Below are 18,186 nucleotides of genomic sequence, written 5' to 3'. Positions count from 1 at the left end.
TCTACATCCCTCAGGTAGCTAATAAATTACATGATTAGTGTTAATTTGACATTATTGTTTTTCATTATGACACAAATTACGCAATTGATTGAAGTGTTTTTAAATTTTGTAATGAGAGAATTTTGTAATTGTTTCAGCCTTCTTATGTTGTGCAGTTCTTTTGTCTGTAATCAGAGTTTGATTACTCAAGAACTATTTACTTTAAAATAAAACCCACCGCCACGATTCATAGTAAAGTTCTGGATATTTTGTCGTACGATTGTTTCTGGCAAAAAAAAGGTTAATAAAGAAAAAAGGAGATATTAGTAGTGAGTAGTTTACTTTCCTCTAGCTGCTGCATCTGTTGATTTTTCATTGCTTTCGAGAACGTCAGTACTGCAGACACACAAAATGGTCAAATGGCTGTGAGCACTATGGGACTTAACTTCTGAGGTCATCAGTCCCCTAGAACTTAGAACTACTTAAACCTATCTAACCTAAGGACATCACACACATCTATGCCCGAGGCAGGATTCGAACCTGTGACCGTAGCAGTCGCGCGGTTCCGGACTGAAGCGCCTAGAACAGCTTGGCCACCGCGGCCGGCTAGAAAGCTTTCAATTGTTATTGTAAATACATGTCTGCGTAAATATTTTGCCACACACTCTGCTATTTGGAACAGGAAACCGGAAAGAGCTGATCAGATATGGCAGGCAAAGTGCGTAGCGCCAGCGACGCGGGACCAAATCGCTGTAACGTACGGTGAACCTGTTTGAGGGCAGGGCCCAGTACACGGGAGCGGCACGTCGGGCCGCGCAGCTAGCGAGGAACGGATCCGTGTAGCCGACGGCGCAGCGGGCCGCGATGGGGTGTGCGGGCGCCAAGTGCATCAGCTGTCAGGGGCGCGCGCGGTTAAATCGCGTGTCGATAACGCAGCAATCACACGCGTGCACGCTCCGGCGCGCGCCAGCCCGCGTGTGGCGCAGCTGTCGCCAGTACCGCCGCCGCCTGCCTGTCGTTGGCTGCTGGCGCCAGTCCGTTACGACACTCGCAGGGAACCGAAGCGCGCGCCCCGGGCTGCGAGGACGGCCTGGGCCGGCCAGAGGAGCGAGTGCCACCACGGCCGAGAGGCAGGCACGCCTCTGGAACGGCACTGTTCCTTGCTTCTTCTGTCTTACGGTTGGTAGTCACCTCAAAATTATAAACTTAATTAACTACACTACTGGCCATTAAAATTGCTACACCACGAAGATGACGTGCTACAGATGCGAAATTTAACCGACAGGAAGAAGATGCTGTGATATGCAAATGATTAGCTTTTCAGAGCATTCACACAAGGTTGGCGCCGGTGGCGACACCTACAACGTGCTGACACGAGGAAACTTTCCAACAGATTTCTCATACACAAACAGCAGTTGACCGGCGTTGCCTGGTGGAACGTTGTTGTGATGCCTCTTGTAAGGAGAAGAAACGCGTACCACCACGTTTCCGACTTTGATAAAGGTCGGATTGTAGCCTATCGCGGTTGCGGTTTATCGTATCGCGACATTGCTGCTCGCTTTGGTCGAGATCCAAAGACTGTTAGCAGAATATGGAATCGGTTGGTTCAGGAGGGTAATACGGAACGCCGTGCTGTATCCACACGGCCTCGTATCACTAGCAGTTGAGATGACAGGCATCTTATCTGCATGGTTGTAACGGATCGTGCAGCCTCGTCTCGATCCCTGAGTCAACAGATGGGGACGTTTGCAAGACAACAACCATCTGCACGAACAGTTCGACGACGTTTGCAGCAGCATGGACTATCAGCTCGGAGATCATTGGCCTGTAATACATGTTTGTTCTATGCACATAATAACTGGGTTTCGTAATGAGTTCAAGTTAGGTGCTGTATTACCTTGCTTTATTATGCTCTTATTACACACATCAAAAAAAGTTTTGCGTCACCCCGCCTCACAGAATTCCTGAAGATAGACGTTGACTGTGGATATTGTATCACAGACACAGTCCCTTTGACTGTTCAGAGATGTCACTAAACCCGCCCAAAGATTTTAACAATCATGCATGAGCAGCGCCTATTAGACGGAGGGGGTCCGAGAGCCGATCAGTTCCAGTCACTCCACCAGGAAGGAGGTACACGGCTCGTGTCGTCTGTTTTTTCAACCATGCCTAGACGGTCAATACCGCGGTTCGATCGTGTCCGCGTTGTTACTTTGTGCCAGAAATGGCTTTCAACAAGGGAAGTGCCCAGGCGTCTCGGAGTGAACCAAAGCGATGTTGTTTGGACATGGAGGAGATACAGAGAGACAGGAACTGTCGATGGCATGCTTCGCTCAGACCACCCAAGGGCTACTACTGCAGTGGATGACCGCTACCTATGGATTATGGCTCGGATGAACCCTGACAGGAACGCCACCATGTTGAATAATGCTTTTCGTGCAGCCACAGGACGTCGTGTTACGACGCAAACTGTGCGCAATAGGCTGCATGATGCGCATCTTCACTCCGCTTGTCCATGGCGAGTCCATCTTTGCATCCACGAAACCATGCAGAGCGGTACAGATGGGCACAACAAAATCAAATGGCTCTGAGCACTATGGGACTCAACTGCTGTGGTTATCAGTCCCCTAGAACTTAGAACTACTTAAACCTAACTAACCTAAGGACATCACACACATCCATGCCCGAGGCAGGATTCGAACCTGCGACCGTAGCAGTCGCACGGTTCCGGACTGCGCGGCTAGAACCGCGAGACCACCGCGGCCGGCTGGGCACAACAACATGGCGAATGGACTGCTCAGTATTGGTATCACGTTCTCTTCACTGATGAGTGTCGCATGCGCCTTCAACCAGACAATCGTCGGAGACGTGTTTGGGGGCAAACCGACCAGGCTGAACGCCTTATACACACTGTCCAGCGAGTGGAGCAAGGTGGAGGTTCCCTACTGTTTTTGAGTGGCATTATGTGCGGCCGACTTACGCCGCTGGTGGTCATGGAAGACGCTGTATGATACCTGAATTCCATCCTCCGACCGATTGTGTAACCATATCGGCAGCATATTGGCGCCGGCCAGTTGGCCGAGCGGTTCTAGGCGCAACAATCTGGAACTGCGCGACCGCTACGGTCGCAGGTTCGAATCCTGCCTCGGTTGTGGATGTGTGTGATGTCCTTAGGTTAGTTAGGTTTAAGTAGTTCTAAGTTCTAGGGGACTGATGACCTCAGATGTTTAATCCCACAGTGCTCAGAGCCATTTGATCCATTTGAGTATACTGGCGAGGCATTCGTCATCATGGACGACAATTCGCGCCCCCATCGTGCTTATCTCTTCAATGACTTCCTTCAGGATAAAGAAATCGCTCGAGTCGAGTTGTCAGCATGTTCTCCAGACATGAACCCTAACGAACATGTCTGGGATAGATTGAAAAGGGCTGTTTAAGGACGGCCTGACCCACCAACCATTCTGAGGGATCTACGCCGAGTCGCCGTTGAGGAGTGGATCAGTCTGTATGAACTTGATGAACTTATGGATAGTGTGCTACGACTAATACAGGCATGCATCAGTGCAAGAGGACGTGCTACTGGGTATAAGAGGTACCGGTGTGTACAGCAGTCTAGACGACCACCTCTGAAGGCCTCGCTGCATGGTGGTACAACATGCAATGTGTTGTTTTTATGAGCAATAAAAAGGGCGTAAATGATGTTTATGTTGATATCTATTGAAATTTTCTGTACAGGTTCCGGAACTCTCGGAACCGAGGTGATGCAAAAGTTTTTTTGATGTGTGTATTAGCCAAGAAACATCTTTCTGCACTGCAAGTTTTGTAACTTTAAATTGCTACTTAGTTCTGATTAAGATTTAGCGGTCTTATTATTCCGTAGCAGCAATCTTACTCACAAGGGGTGGCGAATACTTTCGGATCACCTGTGTACCTGAAACTTTGTACCCTTTTAATAGTCGTTTAGGACGACATAATGTGCAAGTAATGCGGCTTACTAGTTGGGCAGTTTCGAGATGATCGCAAGAGAAAATTTGCGCATCACGTATCTGCCAGTGCGTTGTCTCTGTCAGCATGGGATGGGGTTCGTGAAGCGTTTAACGTTCACGCTCCGTAATCGGTGGAGCATTACATGGAGCTCCACTTATCTTTTTTTTAGCGCATATTGTTCTCAACAATTGTCGTATTATTACGCTATGACATTTGAGCCGTGAAAGAATGAAAAAGCACGTGTATTTGTATGAAATTTGTAGTGTTTGTAGAGAGTACATGGTGTGTTCTTTTGCCAGTCTCACTACCTTCATTTTTCTCTCCAACAGAATATATCCGGCTTTTACTTTCTTTCCGGCTGACTCGTTATGCTCATCACTGTAAAAATATTCAGTGTCAAGGAATAGACCTTTTTCATCCACTTCGTCGGAATTAAAGAGACCATCGTCAGTAATAAGTATATTTTGTGCTGACATTTGGACGGTAGCCCGCTGAAGTTTTTCTCCAATCGTCATGTTATCTGCGGAAATCATTGCTAATGATTCTCTGTTGTGTCCGCGCCAAAGGGCGCAACCAAAGTGGGTGCGTGGAAACAGTTTCCGACTGACACTTTCAAGTCAGTCGCCAAACATAAGCGCGGCTCAATCACAAAACCTCCGCACCGTCGGCAGTGAGTAGAACTTCCGTATTGTGATAAGCGGCGGCCGCAGGTGGCAATGGGTACTTCATGTTCGGCGTTGGCGTACCACAGTTCTACCATGGAGCCCCACGGTTGCAGTTCGTAGCTATAGTTCATTGTGGGTGCCAACCTGCGAGACTTAGTCTACAAGTGGACTCATCTGTAGACTTCGAATAGGGACAGGTGTTACTACAGTGCTTCACAATGTGGCACCCAGGACGGACATAGTCTTGTTGACATTGTATTCAGTAACGCACGCTTTGGCATTGAAATTGTATTCAGTAACGCACGCTTTGACAGGCCACTGCTTAGTTGTATCTGTCCGCAAGCACATCCAACGAGTTCTTGTACACCTGAAGTATCGTAGCGCATTAAAGCATCTATCTGTGTGTCACTAATTTGTTTGCATCGTCACAGTTCCTGCGTCCACCTCGGAGCATCTAAACCTAATACGACATGTGCGAGCCGTTCTATCCAGTTGACCCGTACACATCACTCTATCAGTAAGCTCCACTTCTTGACGAAGATTACCACAATGCAGAAAACACAACTTTTAAGTCACGTTTTGCAGTTGCATCGTGCGTTGAATCTTTGACATTAATCAACCACGATAGTCGAAGAATAGGGAGCCACCTCCATTTTTGCCGAATAACGTAAATTTTGTTATTTTTTTAGACTTTTCGTTCTTGCTACGCTAGGTAGGTTTTGCAGCTACATAAATAAACTGCCCAAAAGGGCCGGTCTCAGTGTTATAGGGTGGAATCGTCCAGATGCTAAGCAGTTCTTGGTGCCGTACTCAATTGTTGGTATAAAGTATTTCACAAACCAAGACAGATAAACGTTTCTAGGAGAACTTTGTGCGTTTGGTCGATTAGTTTGTCGATAATTACAATATGATATTTGTTGTAATAACTGAAATTAATAAACAGCCAAATACCACTGGAATTCAATAAAAGTTCATGCAAATACATGGGTTCTTCTTGCCCTGTTATCTTTCAAATGTCCTAATGTCCTATACATGAAATAATAAGACCAGGGTTCAAAAAAATATACTTAAAAAAAGCGGAGCTCGATCAAGTAATCTACCAGCTACGGAACTCTAACGCTAGTCACATGACCACCCCCCGACATCGCATGCTCAGCATCTTTACGCTCCGGTAAATACTCGTATATTCCGCGTGAAGCTTCTTTTGCGGTTTTCTCGATAGTGCCTAAATAGTACGCCTTACTACTTCCACATTATGTTGAACTAATGGACTGTTAAAAGCGTACACAGTTTAAAGTAAATCCGCGATCCGAATATCGCGGCCCGCCTTAGTCAATTCGCGTGCGTGCACCAGAATGTCTTCTTTTAGGCGTTCTTGAATACATTTCAGTTCAACATTTCACTTTTACTGTTTCATGGTGTGTTGGTTGTGTGTGCTTATCGTATACAATGTTGCCAATTGTCGCTGTATGTTTTTCGCTTGTATTTTGTATTCTGCTGTGGTGTCAGAGTGTAATTTGATATTCATTTGTTTGTTATTTGTGTACATGTGATATTGTGTGTGGAGGGGGGGGGGGGGGGGGGGGGGGGGAAAGAGAATTTTGATTGGAGAGAATCGTAAAAAGTTCTCTTTTCTGTGGTAGGAGACAAAGTTGTTATTTAGTCTGGTTATATTCTTCATCGCTTATACTGATTTGATTATTTATTACTATGCTGTTCATTGCAAGAGCTTTCTGTGTGTGTATAATTTTCCTGTATTATTAGGAATTTTCTGCTGTAATCGTTCATTCTAATAATTTTGGCATCCTGTTCCACGTTGTGTGAGTCAGGTACGTATTTTTTTAGGGGTTCAGTAATGATGGAATGGCTACTTGCGTTTTTCTCCACTCAGAAGTCCCTTTTTCGCAGAGCAGTCCTCACCACACAACACCCACACATATCAAACGAATGAATATCAAACCACACGCAAACACGAGAACACAAACAAAATACGCACTAAAAACACACAGCGAACAAACAAAATATGAACTAAAAACACACAGTGACATTTGGCAAGACTGTATAAAGTAAACACAGAGAACCAACACAAGGTGAAAGAGTCTAAGTGAAGTGTTCAGTAGAAATGTTTCCGAAAACAATGAAAGTTTGACATCCTTGTGTCCGTAGAGCAAATAAGTAAAGCTTCAGGAATAATAATACCAAAAATCTTAAGTAGAATCGAGTAGTAATTTGAACTTATCAAACCTGCGCTACAAAAATTGTTTCTTACTTAAAAATAAGAGAATAATAAAAACTGTAATACAGCAAGTTATCTGGAATCGTTATGTAACGCAGTTGTTATATTCGAGTAAATAAAACAAACGTATCTTACCGGCCATAGAAGATTCTTCATAAATAATAAGAAGAAAACACTTATGGTAAAAATACAAGCAACCTTCCACACACGGAGCATGTTTCCAAGAATATAGAAGCAACTAAGAAACTTCAGAAAACGACGTGATTTTCGAGGCGGAGCGCAGGGTTCTGTAATCAAGGTCTCCGGCAACTCACTCAATGCGTCCCGTTGAAGGGGGATAATATGTAGAGATGTACTAACACCATCAACAAGATTTGCAGTCTCAGTTGATTTTTTTTGGTAATAGTTAAGACCTTACTCGTTCTACGTCGACTGCTGGATATTGGTATTCTGCAGGTTTTTCCATGTGTTACAATCATCTACATTTGATTTCCAGTGTCGTATATCCACCTTTCATTAATTAGTGGTAGCGGTTTCTTTAGTATTTCTCTTGGAATGCAGCACAGAATGCAGCAAAGAATGCAGCAAAGAACTTTCTTGGGCCATCTTCTTTGCTTCTTGACTAATAATTCTTTGATAACATAATGTTTATTTAAGTTGTTTATAATGATTTTGTCAGTGGCTTTGATAGAGTATTTAGGTAAATACATGGGCTACTACTGCAGGAACCTAACTGAATGACAATGTTACTGAATATTGCATATGTTAAGTGAAATATCAGTTTTTGATTGTTGTGAGGGTAATGTTAGTAGTTCAGCTGTTTAGCTGAAAATCGCTAAACGAAAACAAGGTATTAAATATATTTCTATATTGACACTGCATCTTCTTCAGAATAAGCAGAAATAAAATTAAAAGTGTAAAACGTTTTTAGGCAACGAATCTGAAACATGTGGTCGGTATTTGATGTAAAAAGGCTATTGCTGGAGTAGATCAATTTATTTTGTATTGTACTTCAAGACTCATTATATCCAGATAGTAAAAATGACGTATTCCGACCGGTATATTATGAATTTCAAGGTTTACATCCTCTATAAAAAAACAATACGGACAAAATTCTAGGATTTATAGAATGCGTCTCGAAGTACAAATTGAGGATACGATGGGGTTTCCTGGGGTATCAGAATCTCTTAAGTCGGTATATGTGTTTCCCCTTTTTTATCTCCTCCACGTTTCCACTTTTTACTACTGCCTTCGGATAAGATCAGACATCTTCATCTTGAAGTGTCCTTCGTTTGTGCCTGCTTCCCTTGCATTGCAAGGTTCATGTTCAGTTCTGCAGTAAACTTAGATATACAAAAAATAAACTACAACATCAAGGTTGTACATTCAATTTTCTGTGAAATCGCCTGAATGAATAGACTCGACATCTGATATCAGTTAAAAATTATATGAGATTTTCGTTATAAAAAGCTGTTGCTGTTGACTGCTAGTGTTTTCATGTTTTCGTAAGATGTGCTGTTGATACCGTATCATGAAAATTTGATTCAGTCAGTACCAATTATTATATTTACATCACAAGTAGTTTAAGTGCTTGAGCTCAGCTGTTTTGCGTATTCATATTCGAGCTGTCATATTTGTTTATGAACAAGTAAGTTGCTCATGTTTCCAAGTTTTAATAACCCAATTATAAAGCTTTCATTCTTCTGCTGCAGTGAAACTGTGATTACTTTCGTGCACTTCGAGTGAAAACAATTTTGTGTTTTTGGTGTCTGATTACTATCACTCGTTTTAATATCCACTGAGTTCCTGTTTGTTAAGCTGTCAAATAAAGGAGAACTGTGCAACCCAAATAAATCTACAGCAGTTCTAAGGTACGTACTATCTTTTACTACTTTCACAAGCATTGCAATTTTTTTTCACTCGCTTCTAGTTTAATACGCTCCTTTTGGCAAGTTCACGCCGTATTACCCTAATATAAGAGAAAGGAGCTTACTTTGCACCTATTAGTCTATATAGGAATATGTATTAATACCGAAATAAATTATTTAGAGGGCTGAGAATCCTTTTTAACACTGATGAAATCTCCCTGAAGGGTTTCTACAAATTTGCCTCATGTATGGGCGTTATGGTTCCAGCACTGTTACACACTTTGTATTTTAGGAAAGGCTGGGCAAGTGTTTTTTAGTATCTTTCGATGCAGAATCTCGTAACTGATTGAATAAATGTCATTTACCTTGGTTAATATCCAACATTAAAAATTCACTATTGAAAATAGAAGAAAGCATTTAATTTTCTCACCACGAAACAGTATCCTTTTATGAATAATAATGGAGAGATACCTATTGTCAGTTGTTGTCCTGTTGTGGACTTTGATTGTTTACCTGTTGGTCAATTACGCTGCCAAAAAAAAAATAGTACACCTTTTTAGAGGTGTCCTTTTCGCTCATGATTTATTGTTGCAACAGTGCATATGGAGTACATGAAGTGATTACAATTAGAGATCAATAGCACAAATGGTATTTAGGTAACAGGTATCGACCCACGTGCGGTTGGTCCCGGCGGAGGTTCGAGTCCTCCCTCGGGCATGGGTGTGTGTGTTTGTCCTTAGGATAATTTAGGTTAAGTAGTGTGTAAGTTTAGGGACTGATGACCTTAGCAGTTAAGTCCCATACGATTTCACACACATTTGAACATTTGAACATCGACCCACGCTGAAACACCCATAATACTACGTGGTGTAGCTTCCACGATCGGCAATGCAGACACTGACAGTGGCATCCAGACGATGGTATAGATGGCAAATAATATCCGGGGATAGCCGGCCGAAGTGGTCGAGCGGTTTTAGGCGCTTCAGTCTGGAACCGTGCGACCGCTACGGTCGCAGGTTCGAATCCTGCCTCGGGCATGGATGTGTGTGATGTCCTTAGGTTAATTAGGTTTAATTAGTTCTAAGTTCTAGGCGACTGATGACCTCAGAAATTAAGTCCCATAGTGCTCAGAGCCATTTGAACCATTTGTCCGGGGATACATTATTCCGCGTCTGCTCGACATGTTCATGTATTTCTGTTAAGAGTAGTTGGTTGACGAGTCGCACGAGTCGCTTCTCATCCCTTCATCTCCCACACGCTTTCGTCTGGAAACAAGTTCGGAGACCTTGTTGCCGAGGGAAGTTGCTGCACAGCTTGCTGAACACGTAGAACTTCCCGGGCAGTCTGTGTCCGAGCGTTATCCTATTGGAACAACACATTAGCTTCCTGTTGCAAGAGCTGCAAAAGAACGGGTCTAACAACATTCTGAACCTACCGAGTGCGTCCTCTCGCTGGAGAAGTTAATGAGAGTCGTAATTTATCGTACCCCAGACCACAAAGTCTGGAGCCAGTGTGTCTTGGACGAATGCACTCTATGAGACAATGCTCACCTGGTCTACGTCGCACGCGCAAGCGGAGTATCCTTTCGTCACTGAACTCCACGGCTCGCCATTCCGTCTTCCTAGTGATCCTGTCACGGCATCAATCGAGCCGTGCACGTCGTTGCTGCAGCGTGAGTGGAAGACGAGCTAGAGGTGTGCGTGGCCATACTCCCATAGCTAATAAACGGGTCGCAACAGTTCGTGTTAACCCTTCTGGGTTCACAAGACCTCGTATCTGTGCTGTGGTAGCTGTAGGATCTGCCACTGCTACCCCTACAATACGACAATCCTGGAGGGCGTCTTTGCTGTGCGGATTCCAGAACCTAGACTGCGACTGTGATCACGTGATCACTGAGACCAGCATCGTTGCGCAACTGACCCATTGTGGCATTTCTCTAAAACGACCATCCCGCCACTAACAAAGCCACAGTTTGACCCGTTTCAAATTTGCTCAGTTGGCTGCAGGAAACACGAATGCGTCTCTGTGGCATAGATGCTGGCTCGCTTCACTCGCTTCCACCACACTGAGGCTTCCTGGCTCTGAGGATTCCCAATTGAAGGGTAGACACAGTTGGCGCTCTGGTCGCTAAGTCACTACGCTATCTGTTGGCGGACGGTTTTGAAACCGTTATCAGCACACCTACCATCCCCTGGTGGCACATGCCATCATCGGATCAAACTCGATGTCGTCTTTCCAGGTGTAGCATAAACAGAATTTCCAATGTTAAGGGGGGGGGGGGGGGTAGAACGTCAAACGGGTCGACTTCGAGAAGGAGAGGCATCGCAGGAGATTTTAATTTGCACTGTCTATACATTTACAAATAAATTCATAAAACTTTGTCAGCATGACCAGGAAGGATTCAGGATTCACAGTCATAGCAGTGGAAGTTCAAAAACACAAAAAAATAATATATTTTAAATGTGAAATTTCATTTTTTTTTCACTTACTGTTGGCTGCATTTGTTGTTGCTATAGGTACACTTTTCTTCATAAGTAAGAGAGATTCTTCGATGAATTTTGTCCAGCTTACAAACCATACTTACAGGTGTATGAAACTGCAGAAATTATTTACTCTACGGAAAAATGAATGGGCTGTTACGTTTTAAACTTACTCTCTTACTTATGAAGAAAAGTGTACCTACAGCAACAAATGCAACCAGTGGCAAGTGAAAAAAATGAAGAATTTTCACATGTAAAAAAAAATTGTTTTGTTGTGTTTTTGAACTTTCTCTGCTATGAGTGTGAATCCTGAATCCTTCCTGTCGTGCTGACAAAATTTTATGAATTTATTTGTAAAAGTATAGACAGTGCAAATGAAAATGAACTGTGGTGCCTCTCCCGCTCCAAGTCGGCCCGTTTCACGTCCTATCTCCCCCCCCCCCCCCCCCTTAAGAAATTTCAAAGTGTTGAAAAAATGTCCCTGTCCGGCAGGCGTACCCATCGAGGTGAATCTGATGATTAGTTCTCCGTGTAGCATGGAAGAACTTTTTTTCGTTTCTGGGTGACGGCTGGGCAGGACAATTTTCGCCCCATGTAGCTCACCACCGCAACCTCGCGTACTGCGCTCCAACTGCTGGCACCTGCGGCTGTGAGCAGTGAATCGCGCTGATATTGGGGTCTGCCGGCTGCCGTTATCGCCGCGACAGAACCAGTCGCCAGGCAGGGAGATCATTAGCTGCGTTGAAATGTAGGCCATCGCGGGCGGCGGCGGCGGCGGCCGCTGCAGCATCGCGCGGTGTCGCGGCGCGCGTTGCGTTTCATGTCCACCGAATATAAAGTTACACACACGCGCGCGCGCGCACGGCGACCCCTCTGGGTTTTGCCGGCCAGCCGCTGCCCACACCCCGGCGGCCGCGGGCTGCCACTCGCAGCCACTTGTGCCGGCCGCACCCAGGCCGGCCGCTGGTAATTATATTTCAACACGGCCGTGTTTCACACCCTCAATCATTGCAATTGGCAACACTGGCCGCCGTAACCACTAGCTGTCATTTGCCGACGCGCGGACGGCGCCGCGTCGCGCCGCGCCGCAACGTACCGGTACACTCGCTGCACGCTGACAACTGGCTCTCGCCTAGTGTCGCCAGATGTCGCGATTTTCACCGGATATCCTGCTGTTTAGGGATATCACTAACTAGCCCAAGTAAGTGCGGAACGCCAGATCTCCCGACTTTTGGGCAACGCGCAAGGAAGTGGGACACGGAAGTATTACGAAATGAACAGATACGCTTGAAGTTCTCTGAAGCTATAGATACAGCGATAACGAATAGCTCAGTAGGCAGATCAGTTGAATATTACGGCAAGAAAGGAAGAATGAATTGATTGTTGGTATTAATAATGATCATCCTCCTTTACCTCCTCCGCATTACTGCAGATGACGTGTTGTACGTAGGCTGTTCAGGTTTTTATGTTGGTAACGCCACGTAGCGCTCTGTATGAAAATCACTGGCTGTGCTGTGTGGAGTCTGTGACTGGTTGTCATTGTTGTAATATATGCTATTGTAGTGTTGGGCAGTTGGCTGTTAACAGCGCGTAGCGTTGTGCAGTTGGAGGTGAGGGGCCAGCAGTGGTTGATGTAGGGAGAGAGATGGCGGAGTTTTGAGAGCGGATGATGTGGACGTGTGTCCATCAGAGACAGTAAATTTGTAAGACTGGATGTCACGAACTGCTATATATATATATATATATATATATATATATATATATATATATATATATATATATATATATATATATATAAAATGACTTTTGAACAGTATTAAGGTAAATACATTGTTCGTTCTCTATCAAAATCTTTCATTTGCTGACTATGCCTATCAGTAGTTAGTGCCTATTGCGGTAGTTCAAGTAACGAAGATTTTTGCGAGGTAAGTGATTTGCGAAAGGTATAGGTTAATGTTAGTCAGGGCCATTCTTTTGTAGGGATTATTGAAAGTCAGATTGCGTTGCGCTAAAAATATTGTGTGTCAGTTTAGTGTTGACCAGAATAGGTAAAGAGCGAAATGTCTGAGTACGTTCAGTTCTGCTCAGCTGTTTGAAAATCAAATAATGTAAGAGGTTTACCAGCACAGTAGTTCACTAATTTTTCTAAGGGGACGTTTCAGTGTCACTGAGCACATTTGTTCTGTGCATGCAGTACACGTGAGGCGCCTAGTTGTTTCCGCTGCACTGTGTGGAATACGAAGGTTCTGTTATAATTCACTAACCTGCTGTCTTCAAGATGATGTCCCCAGCGCAGAAAACAGCACGCAGGTCGTAGGTTCTGTATCTTGAGGCTGAAACTGACTTTTAGCGAGGTTCTGTTCTGAAATAATATATCACTTCTTTGGGACGCCACTCGCGTATTTTAATATAGCCACACGAGAAGACTAAATGATCTTGATACAACACCTTCTGATACAGCAAAGTACATGACCAAACACGATGTTTACGAAAATGTATCTTTACACTATTTGTGGCACATGTCTGTGCCTCATGACTACCGGAGTGAATCTTTTAATACTGAATACTGGAAAACACATCCTGCCACAGACAACATGACTGTACATCTAGACTGCCTAATCCAGAGTGACGAACAGCCCGAAACACTTCGCGCGCCATACCAGAAAAAGCGTGACCCGAACGTTTCCGAAGTGTTTCGTCTGCAATTTTGTCCGTCTTTTGTTTTTGATTTAAATTGTTTTTAATAATTATAAAATGACTTATTGATAGTCAGCTGTTGAGAGATATTTATATTAAAAAGTGAAGTCATTCCAATGAGTAGTTTAACTAATAATAATAGCTATACTTCAACGTTTTGGCGCCCTTGCTCCGAACACAGCAGCCAATCACAGAGCAGTAGCACTATGCAGGCGGTCTTTCTCACGGGAATGGTACCGAATCTAACATCTGTCCCAGGTACCTCACACCACATTTCGTCATATATATATACTTCTTACATCTCTACTGCACCGAGCGAGGTGGCGCAGTGGTTAGACACACTGGACTCGCATTCGGGAGGACTACGGTTCAATCCCGCGTCCGGCCATCCTGATTTAGGTTTTCCGTGATTTCCCTGTATCACTCCAGGAAAATGCCGGGATGGTTCCTTTGAAAGGGCACGGCCGACTTCCTTCCCCTTCTTTGTCTAATCCAATGAGACCTATGACCTCGCTGTCTGGTCTCCTTCCCCAGACAACCCAACCCCAACCATCTCCACTGCTCTGGGAACGGCTTCTGGGAGCCTAATATGATGGCTGACTAAGCCAGAAATATTACAATATCTCTAAAAAGGGCAGTTCTCAGAGGCTGGAAAGAATAACATAGGTATCAGAAACGTAACTACGAAGAAACAGTGGCAACGGAAAAATTACTTCAACTGATCGACGAGACAAGGAAGTAGAAAAATGTTCAGGAAAATACAAAAATACGAGTCACTTAGGAACGAAATAAATACGCGGTTGAGCGAATGTAAAGCAAAATGGCTGCATGAAAAACCTGATGAAACTGAAAACAAAAATTATTTCAGAAGGACACTCAGTATATAGAAAAGCCAAAACAACAGTCTGAAATTAAAAGCACGGCGGTAACATTAACGGCGCAGTGGGAATTCTACTGTTAAATACAGGAGAAAATGGATAGGTGCAAACAGCACATTGAAGCTCTCTGTGAGCGGAGGTCTTGTCTGATAACGTGATAGAAGAAGAAACAGGAGTCGTTATAGAAGAAATAGGGGATCCAGTATCAGTATCAGAATCTAAACGAAAAAAAGCACTCTGTCTTCAGGCCACAAGTGGCCCATCGGGACCATCCGACCGCCGTGTCATCCGCAGCTGAGGATGCGGATAGGAGGGGCGTGTGGTCAACACACCGCTCTCCCGGTCGTTACGATGGTTTCCTTTGACCGGAGCCGCTACTATTCGGTCGAGTAGCTCCTCAGTTGGCATCACGAGGCTGAGTGCACCCCGAAAACTGGCTACAGATCATGGCCAACCGGATGGTCACCCAACCAATGGCCGGCCACGGTCGGTGATCTGACGGGAACCGGTGGATCCACTGTGGAAAGGCCATTGCACAGAATCTAAAAGAGCTATGGAAGAATTAAGATCAAGTACGGCAGAAGGCATAAGTAACATTCCACTGGAGTGTTTAAAATCATTGGGAGAAGTGGCAACAAAACGACTATTCATTTTGGTTTGTAGAATGTGTGAGACTGGCGATATACGAACAGACTTTCGGAAACACATCATCCACACAATTCCGAAGGTGGCAAGAGCCGACAAGTTCGAGAACTATCCCATAATCAGTTTAAAATCTCATGTATCCAAGTTGCTGACAAGAATGGTATACAGAAAAATGGAGGAGCAAATTGAGGATGTGTTAGCTGACCACCAGTTTAGGAAAGGTAAAGGCACCAGAGAGGCAATTCTGATTGTGTCATTGATAATGGAAGACAGACTGAAGAATGATCAAGACACGTTCACAGGAATGATTGACCTGGAAAAAGCGTTCGACAATGTAAAATGGTACAAGATGTTAGAAATTCTGAGAAAAATAGGGCTAAGCTAGGGAAAGAAGGGTAATACGCAGTATGTACAAGAAATAAGACGGTACAACAAGACTGAAAGACCAAAAACGAAATGCTCATATTGAAAAGGGTGACAGACTGTTAAATATATACATCTGAGAAGCAAAGATGGAAATAAAAGAAAGTTTGAAGAGTGAGATTAAAACTGAAGGTGAAAGCATGTCAATGGCAAAATTCGCAGATGACAGTGCTGTCCTCAGTGGAAGTGAAGAGGAATTACAGGATCTGTGTAATGAAATTGACAGTGTAATGAGCGTAGAATATGGATAGAGAGTAAGGCGAAGAAAGGCGAAGGTAATGAGAATTAGCAGAAATGAGAATACCGAGAAAGTTAACATCAGAAGTATATGAAGTTTAGAAATTCTCTTATGTGGGCAGCAATGTAACCTATGACGGACGGAGCAAGGAGGACATAAAAAGAAGACTAGTACTATCAAAAAGTTCATTACTGGTAAAGTGAAATCTGCTAGTATCAAACATAGGTCTTAATCTGAGGAAGACATTTCTGAGAATGCACGTTTGGAGCACTACATTGTGTGGTAGTGAATCATGGATTGTGGGAATAGAAGAGAATCGCAGCATTTGAGATATGGTGCTGCGGAAGGACACTGAAAATTAGGTGAACTAATAAGGTATGGAACGAGGCGGTTCTCCACGGAAGTGGTAAGGAAGGAAATTTATGGACAACACTGGCAAGAAAAAGGGACGTGGTACTAAGACATGTGTTAAGACATCAGGGAATAATTTCCGTGGTACTACATCTACATCTACATTTATACTCCGCATGCCACCCAACGGTGTGTGGCGGAGGGCACTTTACGTGCCACTGTCATTACCTCCCTTTTCTGTTCCAGTCGCGTATGGTTCGCGGGAAGAACGACTGTCTGAAAGCCTCCGTGCGCGCTCGAATCTCTCTAATTTTACATTCGTGATCTGCTCGGGAGGTATAAGTAGGGGGAAGCAATGTATTCGATGCCTCATCCATAAACGCACCCTCTCGAAACCTGGCGAGCAAGCTACACCGCGATGCAGAGCGTCTCTCTTGCAGAGTCTGCCACTTGAGATCGCTAAACATCTCCGTAACGCTATCACGGTTACCAAATAACCCTGTGACGAAACGTGCCGCTCTTCCTTGGATCTTCTCTATCTCCTCCGTCAACCCGATCTGGTACGGATCCCACACTGATGAGCAATACAAGCAGCTGTATAGGAGAAACTGTAGAAGGAGAAAGATATTGGTATACGGCAAGTAAATAATTGGGGACGTAGGTGTAAGTGTTGCTATGAGATGAAAAGGCGGGCCGCATCAAACGAATAAGAAGACTAATGACAAAAAAGAAAGAGAGAGGGAGACAGAGAGGAATTCGAAATATCTCTTACAAGGGATCGTCACCATCTGGACCTCATATTTTAAGAAAAGGAAAGAACATTTGAAAGATATCAGTGTCACGCGAAAACAGAACGCAGTTATGACCTGAGTGAGGAGCCAGTGGTCTTATGGTTAGCATTGCTGACTCTCTATCACGGGGGCCCAGGTTCGATTTTCAGGCTGCACCAGACGGTCAAACACCCCAGTTAGGTTCCCCCACCCAGTAATGCAATACGAAAATTTCCATGTTTACATGAACTTCTGATGGAACAGATTTTAAAATTTTGCTCGTACGTCTTGTTGGTCACTCGCTTCTCCCACGGCAGTCACCTAATGCCCGAGTACGAAGTACTGTACAGTGAAGTAAATAACAGAATCCTAATAGCGAGATGCGGGAGGCGAGGAGGAGGAGGGTAAAGGTGGACACATCCGTCCAATGTGTTTTGAAATCTTGTTTGAGACCACATAAAAAATAGTATGTAATATGGATATATTTGAATTAAAAACAGTCTTGATTATATCTTATTCTTCTGTGAACTACGCTTTTTGCCTACATGGGATGTCTTGAGACTATCTTAAAATGTTCGTTTTTCAACATTTTAAAAATCATAGCTCTGAGACAGACTGAAGGAAGTCTCGACGCTTCAGTCAAGCATACAGCCGTTTTACGGTTTCTAAAATGTTCTAAAAGGAAAATTTTAAGATAATCTGAAGATTCCCCACAAAGGCGAAACGCGAAGGTAATAAAAGAATAAGTTGCATCCAAGAATGTTTTTAATTCTAATATTTTACATACTATTGCTGTACCAGACGGCCTAACGGAGTGGAGGAAGTTTTAATATATCTAGTATGACAATCTCACACACAAATACGCCAAGTGTAATTTCAATAATATTTTTGTTTTGATATTTTGTTCAAAATCTAAATGTATAAAACTAAACAACTGAACAGATATTATGAAATGAAGCTAAGGACTTT

The 18,186-nt window shown here is 43.8% G+C and overlaps 1 protein-coding gene across 1 annotated transcript in view; it reads left to right on the top strand.

Moving 5' to 3' along the window:
• Positions 1-18,186, top strand: part of LOC124545917 — a 123,025-nt gene that overhangs the window by 73,919 nt on the left and 30,920 nt on the right. Inside the window, exon 2 of the mRNA XM_047124878.1 lies at positions 966-1,158. Coding sequence (XP_046980834.1) covers positions 966-1,158 — 193 coding nt within the window. The remainder of the gene's footprint in view (positions 1-965; positions 1,159-18,186) is intronic.

Source organism: Schistocerca americana, chromosome 8 (genome assembly GCF_021461395.2).
Source record: "Schistocerca americana isolate TAMUIC-IGC-003095 chromosome 8, iqSchAmer2.1, whole genome shotgun sequence".
NCBI lineage: Eukaryota > Metazoa > Arthropoda > Insecta > Orthoptera > Acrididae > Schistocerca > Schistocerca americana.
This window is presented reverse-complemented; position numbering and strand designations above follow the sequence as displayed.